Source organism: Papilio polytes, unplaced genomic scaffold (assembly GCF_000836215.1).
Source record: "Papilio polytes unplaced genomic scaffold, Ppol_1.0 DF822178.1, whole genome shotgun sequence".
Classification (NCBI taxonomy): domain Eukaryota; kingdom Metazoa; phylum Arthropoda; class Insecta; order Lepidoptera; family Papilionidae; genus Papilio; species Papilio polytes.
Window position 1 is genome coordinate 5,634,633 of NW_013527026.1, and position 10,620 is coordinate 5,645,252.

General features: G+C 34.4%; 1 protein-coding gene across 1 annotated transcript in view; it reads left to right on the plus strand.

Annotated features, from left to right (window-relative positions):
- The first annotated feature begins 4,612 nt into the window (after positions 1-4,612).
- Positions 4,613-10,620, plus strand: part of LOC106106637 (cilia- and flagella-associated protein 58-like) — a 12,309-nt gene continuing 6,301 nt past the window's right edge. Inside the window, 9 exon segments of the mRNA XM_013287250.1 lie at positions 4,613-4,796; positions 5,184-5,312; positions 5,722-5,815; positions 6,427-6,562; positions 6,856-7,033; positions 9,120-9,239; positions 9,408-9,602; positions 9,990-10,111; positions 10,328-10,502. Coding sequence (XP_013142704.1) covers positions 4,716-4,796; positions 5,184-5,312; positions 5,722-5,815; positions 6,427-6,562; positions 6,856-7,033; positions 9,120-9,239; positions 9,408-9,602; positions 9,990-10,111; positions 10,328-10,502 — 1,230 coding nt within the window. The 5' untranslated portion in view covers positions 4,613-4,715.

The window sequence follows — 10,620 nt, forward strand, 5'->3', positions numbered from 1 at the left end:
GAACTTCCTTGTACAATACATTAAAAGGTTACTTACATAATTAGACACATAAAGGCTTAATTATAACATTATGCGTTTCTAATGCCCGGTTCCCGAGTTACATTTAACCATTCGTTAGTGTTGGATTCGATAACTTCATGAAATGCGAGTTTTACTACGTTGAAAGTTATGTCAACCTTTTGTGGTAGAGCCCGTTTTAACATCTTCGTACGAATAGACCGACTCGCCTAGTTAAATACCACGACCACAGAAGACAGACGTGAAGTGAGAGCAATTCCGCGTACAGTCTGATGAGTGTAGTGCCGGAGACGCAATTTTAGTCCATTTTCCTTGCCACCCTTATAAGAAAAGGATGGGAAAGGAACGTGACTTGACGCTGGAGGAAACGTACAGTAAGGTGAAATATCCTTTTTACATGCAGGGAATGCAACCTCCGTCAACAAAGCATCCACTATCTCGTATGTCTATGCGCAGCGGACACTTCGCCATTTTGGCGGACAGGTGGCCCCTTGCGCGTTTACCACCTTATGGTATAAGAAAACCTAACACTTATGAGTCGCTAGGTAATGGCAAAATAAGTTGTAACTGCAGAAACCCAGCATACGACAGTATTTTAAAACGTTTAAGTAGGAACACGATAAAAATCAACCATGAAATTTAAAACGATTGCTTAATTAATTAGGGAAATTACTCAGAGAACTATAATATTATTGTATTTTAACATTAATTAGTTTAAATTAATACATGACCTAGTAATAATAATTGTTTAGTTAACCTCATAGCTGTGGTTATTCCCCACAGCTTTCCAATATCTGGAAATTATGATACACAAAAACATACGGAGAATTAGCAATAGTAAATATTGATTTATCAAGTCAATACTAAAAAACAGTCAGGATTTGTCTAATTTCGCGGTAAGAATATATTAAAAATGAGTCAAATATTTCAACTACATATTTGCGATGTAAATATATTTGTTTGTTTTGTATCATACGGTAGTGTTTTGAGTGTTTTTGGTTTTCCAAGAGCGCGCGCACATCTTTGACTAAAATATCTCAAAACTGTTTAGTCGCGCTTTAATTTCTATGAGTTCATATGGAGGTTACACTACTCGATTTTTAGTTGTGCAACTAAACAGTTGAGGCTGCGAAACAATCGACAATCACACAACGGTATTTCGATAGTTTTTATAAAAGAAAACATCGTGACGTCATCTGCAAATATCTGAGAAGAAATTCTGAGAAGAAATATGTGTGAAATCATCCCCTATTGGGAAATTGTGACAGGCCTAGACACCCCTAATCCAGTACACAATACCCCTCTCGACATTACTTGCGTTAAGGCAGGACGCAGATGACCGCCCAGGGCGCCTAACAGAAAAGGATACCACAGGTCTTTGAAAGATCTTAAGATGCTAGGAAAAACGACACGCTCGACAAAAGAAGGAATTGCTTCAGACTGTTTGAGTTACCATTCGATTTGTGTTCTTGAAAAGTTTTACTATAGTCATATTTTTTTAAATAAAGTTTTCTTGTTCACAGTCGACCTTCAAGAGGTCACAAAGGTCGCAGGTAATGCTGAGGGCAGCGATGCGTTGCGATACCCGTGTCAAGGTACGTCTTTGAACCCGATCTTTGATATCTCTGCTCTTATTACCAGAAACAAAATATAGCAGAACTCATATCTAGAAGATACTAATCTTCTGTTTAAGTAACTATTAACATTCTGAGAGCGACAGTAAAATAAATAAATACAAAGTTTTTAGGCAGTTTAGCATTTGCCCCCAACTTTGTCCGCGCTAAATGAAAAACAAAAATATTATAAAATAGCCTTTGTTACTTGATGATGTAATCATAGCGAAAGAATTTTCTAAATCCTTCTAGTAATTTTTAATTTATTCTTAACATACAGAAGTACAAATCTTTCATCTTTATAACACTAGCTGTTCCCGTGCGGCTTCATCCGCATGACATTATAAAAACTTTATTTCATTGTTCACATTTTCAATTGCAAATATCAAAAAAAGCCGTTACCATACTAACCTTGCTTCCTTAATGTTGGTAGCTTGTAGTTAATGTTCCCTTTCCCACATGCAGTTTTTTCCAATTTATTTACCCCCTAAGTTTAATAGCGTGAAAATATATAGCTTAAAGCGTGTTGTAAGTGTAGGGATTTTTATTAAAGAAAGAATTATTTAAAAATATGCTGTGATTGCTGACATCCTACGCCACAAAGTAGTGTGTGTTTACGCTTTATTATATTAGTATAAAAGTATAGATAGATTATAGACTATTCCTTAGTTGCATTATCATTACGTTTATCGCAAAATACAGTATTTAATTAGTTCACGTGTACAGTCGTGGTAATCCGCGGTGTTCAACTTTCAGAACGCCTTATTTCTTGCAACGAGATAAACCCCGCGTATAAATCACAAATTAGGTAGCAGTGAGTTTCTTAAACTAATAGATAATTATAAAGGAAATTATCCATGTACTGGCCGACCTTTTTTCGTACAGACTTTAAAAGCTGCGTCCTATTGGTAACAATGTTTTAACACGTTAAATGCGAAACCTGCTCTAAAACACCTGATAAGAAATTATAAACTATTATAATTATGCGTAAACACATACTACTTTGTGGCGTAGAATGTCAGCAATCATAGCATGTTTTTAAATAATGATTTCTTTAATAAAAAGCCACGCCACGCTTCACGCCATTAAACTTAGGGGGTAAATATTTTGGATAAAAGTCCTAATGTGGGAAAGAGACCATATATTGCTGCCAACATCAAAGAAGCCATTGTCATTTGTGCATTTAAATTTTGACATTTCATGCGGTTAAAGCCGCACAGGAACAGCTAGTATGATATACAGGGCGGGCTACACCCTGTATATCTACCTGATACTGACGGAACTGAAAGAAAAGAAACATCTCTGCCACTTCAATCATATTAAAGTGGTACACCGCTAGATTCCCTTACTGTACAAGGAAAATACTGTAACATACAATTACTATTAGACAATGTTCGTTCAAGAATGTCGATTTATCTTTTCCCAGCATCACATTAAGGAAAATATGCCTAACCATAGTGTTAATGAAGTGGAAAAAACACATAAATACGTTCGTACATGCATTATTGAACTTTAATCATCATCATCATCATCACCAGCTCACTATACGTCCCCACCGAGGGGCTCGGTATTGAACTTTAATATTTAAACGTAACTATATAAATTAATATTTCCTTGTGTCAGGTCTGAACGACTTTAACATAAGTATTGATCAGTTTACAATGATTCAACAAAACCAATCATTGACGTTAATATTTGTATTTATTTTATGTTAAAAACTATCCTTCCCGAGACTTCGTCCACGCAATATTAAGATAAAAAGCCTATAATATGCTCGTCTATGTCAGCTACCCTTCAGTGAAATTCCGGTCTAAATCGGCAAGCCGTTCCGGAGATTACCCGGAACAAACGCGGCTTGCGGACAGACAGACAAAAAAAATGGGGTTTTCGTTATCAGCAAAGCAGATACATCATCTCCCCGAATTTTTCTTTTCATATTAGAAACAGACACTCCAATTTTATTACATGTAAAGATTATATATACCATATTTAACGCTGTTTATTCGTTAAAAAACCCAATATTTGTTTATCACATACAAACATATTTTTGATTTTGTTTGTTAAACATATGTGTTACTCGCGACTTCTTCCGCGTGAAATAAAAAATAGTAAGAATTCGAAAACGGCCCAGTAGTTTTTAAGTTATTTCAATACATACAAAAATACAAATCTTTCCTCTTTATAATGTTAGTATAGAATGTAGATGACATTTTATCGACAATTGCGTGTAAATTACGCAATTGTTTTTATCCGTTTATTATTCGTTGAACTCGGACTACGTAATAAATTATTATATTTAGTTAATAGAAGCCTTGTATACATCCTATATTAAAACACTTCAATGCAAAACGCATTGATAGTAATTGTAAAATTGGCCGCTTCCTCATTACTTTACAATTAGAGGGGTCCCTAGATTACTGACAACCTGTCTACTTCCGATTGTTCCCCTCTCGCTTTTACGTCCATTAGTTACTCCATCTTTTTCTATCATCTGTGTGGCAGCCATTTGCATCTCTTTCTAATGTTAATATATTTTTTTGTCTCGCTCGCTACACTTGCATAATAACTACGCAAATTCAATTTAAATCAAACGTTACAGTTGAGAATGAATAATCTCGTTTAATTAAATAAATAAAATTTACTATAATTATGTAGTAAATTATGACATTTAGGGCCTGTCCCACTAATTGTAAATTGTCTGATAACAATCCGTGTAAAATACGTGATGGAAATATCGGATTTTGTTACCTTACCTTACAGTCATTTTTAAGCTATCTGAGCCTCTATCAGATAGTGGCGGGACAGGGCCTTAATGTAATTAAACAAGCAATTAACTTAATAAAGGTATTGATGTAGAATCGATAGAAATCTGCTAGGATTTGAAAACTATATCTCTACCTACCCTTTGCGTGCGTGATATACTCGTGTTATCTATCACGTTACAATCTGTTTTATCTGTGTCATTTGGTTGCCATGGTAAACCATAAACATCGCTGACAATAAATTTTTATAAACAACTTTTGTTTTGCTTCTCTTATTATTTGCTTAATTCTTTTTTTACTATTAGATTATATAAATTTAAATATGGACGCAGATGATGATGGCTTTGACTCCGCGCGCGGGATTGGCTCGGGGACAACGGAGGCTGAAAAAGAGTTTGAAAAGGTAATATTTTATAGCCTCTAAAATAATTATTTTAATGCTCAAGATAGAAACTAAATAAAAAGCTATGCATTTTACAAATTTACGATACTAATTTTATAACCTATAAAATTTTATTATAACCTAAAAATTTGTATGTTGTGCGTTACGGCACCGTCTGTATAGTATGCTATCTTTTCTTCATTAGTCGAATCTCTTGTGAGATTCAGAAATTCAGTACTAAAGAATGGCAGTGCTAATTTTCGTTACTAGTATAAAATTAGGTTATGATTTTTATCAAATTAATTTATATTACTTTGTGAACTATAAAAATCTTACTTCAGATGGACTTATTATTTTTAGTTAAGTGCCATACTGGTAGATTTCTCATGCTTTTAAATATTTTTACAGGTGTTGGAACAATTGCGTGAGGCTGAAGGGATGAAATATTATTCCGATGTCTACACAAAACTATACGATTCCTATTTCAAACTGAAAGAAGAAAACGGCCATCAAAATGAACAAATAAATTCACTAAAGGTAAGATAAATTAACAATATTGATAAAATTGAGAACAACGCCATCTAGTTTCAATCTACAGATATAATAAAATTGAAGTATCAAAAGAAAAATTCCAGATTTCGGGAAGATAATGTATTTGCGTTGCTGATAACGAAAGTCGCATTTAAACTTTTTTTTTGTCTGTCCGTCTGTCCGCAAACCGTGTTTGTACCGGGTAATCTCCGAAACGGCTTGATCGGTTTTGACTTGACTTTCACTGAAGGGTAACTGACATAGACGGGCAAGTTATAGGCTACTTATTTCCTAAATATTGCGTGGACGAAGTCAAGGGCAACAGTTAGTTTAAAATAAATGTTATGAATACTTTCTGTTTATCTTATGTTCCTTAGAACTCATTTCCTTAGTTTATAGTGGCTTATATCCGCAGACGAAATTGGGTCGTTTCGATGACACGGTGTCGGACTACATTACAGAACTGACAGACGCTCAGAAGAAAATCGAACGATTAATGGCGGAAATTGGTAATGCTTTCAATTAAGCCCTACCTCTAGGCACTATAGTTTGTCTAAATAAGATAGATTAGTTTGCTAAATGACGCATATGAAGTATCGAATTCAATTTTATATGAAAGTAAATGGTAGTGACGAAACAAACACGCAGCGAACAATTATGAACTATCGATATTCGGTTTAAATAAAATTATCGAACTTAACTAATATTATTTTCTTATAGTTAATATGAAAATATATTTAGAGGACAATTCTAGTATTGCTTATAGTGTAAAGAATTTAGCGATGACAATAATAATAACGTAATCCAATTCGATTACTTAGGGCAGTAGTAGTAATAAATATTTATTTACTCTCATTATTGGTAATGGTTCTGCAAGTCATTATAAGTTTATGAAAACAGTGTTTTTTTTTAATTCATAAGATATAACTATGAATCTGTCGATTCCGACTTTTATAAGAATAAAAATCGAAAAACGAAACTATTAATGCTTTTATACAACCCATTACTACTAAATTGTCAAATGAATTGTCAAACTAATCTAACTTATTTAGACAAACTATAATAGCTTTACAACCGGTACTGATTATTCTATACTTTGTGAACGCGGTCTCTGTTCCAGAGGAGGCAAGATGCTTAGCAGACGCGATGCACGCGCGGGAACTGGCCAGTGTCGAGAGTCTGGACACGATGAAGAAGACTCTCATCAAACTGGAGAAAGAGTTAGATGCTAGGAAACGCGCCGGAGAAGATGATGCGTAAGTTCTTTGTACACGCAATCGTGTACTCAACGTGTATTTCTGACACTCCAAATGTATCGATCTATCGATCCACCATCTATCGATTAATAACATGAATTTTGACCAATCTAGCCAGAATAACGATATCAGTTTTGTATTAACAAAAATTGAACTTGTGTTAATAAGCATTAAAATATTATTACTACCCGCCCCTTATTATCAGCCTGTCGCATAGACCATTAGCTGGCAACGCTCATGTCTCCTCTTTAGTTACATTCTTCGAAACTCAAAGTTTAATGTGACAATTTCAGAGGTGCAACATCAGCTGTGAAAGAGAAGGAGAGGTTTGAGAAAGAGAAGGTGCGTCTCCAGGGCGAGCTGGATGGCATCAAGTTGCGGCTGAATAACGCGCTCAGCTACATCGAGGACTTGGAGCATAGGAACACAGTAGGGGAGGAGAGCATCGCTAAACTGGAAGAAAAACTTGAGGTAAATTATTGCATATGCAGCTGGTTATTTATTTAGTCGCGAGTTATTTCAAGACTCACGCTTGTAATATACAATACTAGGGTATGCAGAATTAAAAATTCTTAGATTATTTTTTTTATATTAACACTTTTACTTATTGCGGTTACGAGTACAATTTATGATTAAACTTTCACATTTATGGTGATTAACACATCTAGATTATAATAAAGAAGAAAGATTTGTATTTTGTAAATTTTTAAATAACTCAAAAACTACTATGCCGATTTCAAAAATTCTTTCACCAATAAATAGCTATGTTATCACTAAGTAACAAAGACTACGTTTATTAAATTTATTTCCACGCGAATGATGAAGTAATATCTAGTGAATATTGAAAATAATGTCAATTGATGTCCTTGATTGTTGCGGAAGTGGTATAAGTTGGACATAATATTGTACTGAGGTAAATTGCGATGATTTGTGTCTGGATAGATTTAATCGCCCGCGGCGTTGCTACCTATTTAAGTTATTAAATAATCAATATATATAATTACAGTGAGAAACTGTACACAAAGTTCAAAGTTCAATATTTTATCGGAGTAAGATTTTAGTGATTTAAAAGTCAATTTGAAATACGTAGTTAAGTCTAGCTAATTAGATGTATTCAAGATTTGAGAGTTACGTTGTAATATTGCATTGGTTGCATTACTCAGGAGTTTCTAACCTCAAAACCCGTCGTACAAACCACGTATTACTAAAGTAAGTTACATTTTACTTATGTGATTTTTAAAAGTCAAAAGCATTTTGTTTCAGACTCGAAGTTTATATTTCAAACTGATTGGAATTCAAGAATATTTGACTCTATGGTTTACGATTTAACAAATACATAAGAAATAAATGCGTAATATTTGATAACAGTTTTATTATTGATTTGCTACGTTTTTATATTTTTTAATTATCAAACGAAGTAATTTACTTATTTAAACAATCATTTTTTTAATCTTCATTATATCTGTCAATGTAGTACACACAGATTTGCAAAGATCTGTTCCCGTGCGGTTTCGTCCGCATGAAATTATAAAAACTTTATTTTATTGTTTACATTTGTGTAATTTTCAATTGCATATGTTAAAATTCAAATTCACTAATGACACTGAAAGCCTTTGACATTGGATAACCATTACCTATACCATGGCAATCTTTCTTCCTTGATGTTGTCAGCTTGTAATTTTTGTCCTTTTCCCGCGTGGCTGTTATTTCCAAATTATTTACTCCTTAAATTTAATAGCGTTAAAATATACAGCCTAAAGAGTGTAGTAAGTTTAGGGCTTTTTTATTAAAAAAAATCGAAAATATGATGTGATTGCTGACATCCTACGTAACTAAGTAGTTAGAAAGATATGCTATAACCGAGTTTTATTAATTTAAAATATACTCAAATGCATCTTATTTTTCAGTCTTTGATGAGCAATATGTCGAGCTGTACGCTGATATTCCAAGAACCAACAAATAGCATTGGTTGTCAATGCGTTACGTCACAGACGTCGATGTTTTGGCCTTGCACTGACACGATGAATCAACTATTTCCCATAGACGACGGACTATTTGATGAAGATCCCGAAATTACGCAGGAATGACTGAGTGAATGATTATTAGAGTGGTGGGGGACCGACCGTACGACATTTGCCTTTTCGCGTCGGGCGCTCGGCGTGTGAACACGTTGGAATTGTAATCATTTATAGTGTGTTTGTAATTTTTATTGTTAGTCTTGCTTGTGGTGTTAGAATTAAGATATTGAGCTATGTATACAGTGTTTATTTTAAAATAAATTCGTTTTAAAGTTTTGTAAGGTTTTTATTTATTTCTGTAATTCTTAAAATTAAAACATACTCAAATAATCTACCTGATATCTTAAGTATTCCGATTACTTGGTAATTTTAAGTTTAAAGGATAGATAGGACATTTGATAAACTCCTTATTTCATTAGGTCTGACTTGTATCCCAAATTGAGTGATATATACATTTTCTACAAGAGTGAAACCCTTTTTTGTTCCTCAAATACAAACTAAAATATACTAGTAAAATAACATTTACTCTACTTTATTAGGACGCAGAGAATAATGCAGTGCGACAGAATAGACTGGTAGATTTCATTAAATCTGAGTCCGCAACACTCAAGGCTGAGATGGAGCAAAGAGGTCTCATTATTAGCAGTCTCAACGAGAAGGTAACTTTAACACTTATATGCAATACGTAGATTAATTAAATGATTACTTATGCCCTTTAGTGTAAATTCCTCTAAAGGGAATTCAAATAGCATGGCTTATTGAGATGTACATATAGATCAGTTGTATTGCGTTGACTCGATAAAACAGGATGATGATTTGGTCTTCAGTTGAGCAAAGCAGAGAAGGGTATAGAGCGTCGCGAGAAGCAGCTAAGTAGTATGGGCAATAGATTGGAGCTGGCGCAGCGGGAGCAGGAGGATGCCACGGCGCGTGCAACTACCTTGAGGGAACATCTAGATAGTACGAACATCAAATATGAGCAGACTAAACAGACGCTCCTATCTACCACCAAAGAGTTAAAGGTAAACGGATAAGAAGCACTACACTACACTTATGTTAACGTTCTAAGGTATAAGTCTTTTTTCCTTATTTGTACACCTATGAATGCTACAAAGCTCGATAAGACTTTTATAAACGAGGTTTAGGCTTAGCGCCTTCTGCGCTTGGCCACCTCAAGCTCGGTAAATCTGTAAATGCCAAGCCAAACAGTGGCAATTAAAAAAACGATAGAACGAACAAAAATCTTGTTTGAAAATTAAGAAATTATGTGTAAATTATGAATAATTAAATCAATGAAAAAATTCGTCACTCATAGCCGTTTCTATTCTTTCTTATCTACTAACATTTCATTCTAACACCTTCATCTAACTTTCATTCTATTATATTCTCAATAAAATAAAATCTTGTAGAACAGTACCGATGATAACAACAGACTGCGAAATGACATGTCTAAACTTCGGAAGCAGCTAGTGCAGCAGTCGAAGAAGTACCAGCTCCTGGAGCAGACCAAGGCCGCCATGGAATCTGAGAGGTTAACGAAATTTTATTTGTTTGTTAACTAACATACCCCCAACGAAAAACTCAAGACTATCATAAGTTATTGGGTATTTTTTTCATATCTTCTACTATATGCTCTTTATGCTTAAAATGTTCACATTATTTGATTGTCATATCCTAATCGTTTTTAAATCAATAAATTACTTTCTAAAATGATCCAACACGCTTTATCTTTAAATATTACAACCAGGGAACGTCTGCGCCAGCAAGTGAGTGTAATGGAAAGGGAGATAATGTTGGGCAACAAGCACGCGGAGGCCGAGAGGAGGGAGATCGAGAACTTGAACAGAGAGAAGGACATACTAAACAAGAACATACAGAAGATACAGAGTGAGTTAACTATCGTATATGAGTCTATCAATATATATTTAGCCTTATCAGTTCTTTAAAACAATAGTGGTAGTGCCCGCTTTAACATCTTAGCACTGCAGGGCCGGCACGCCCCCAGTAATACCACGACCACACAGAAGACAGGCGTGAAAT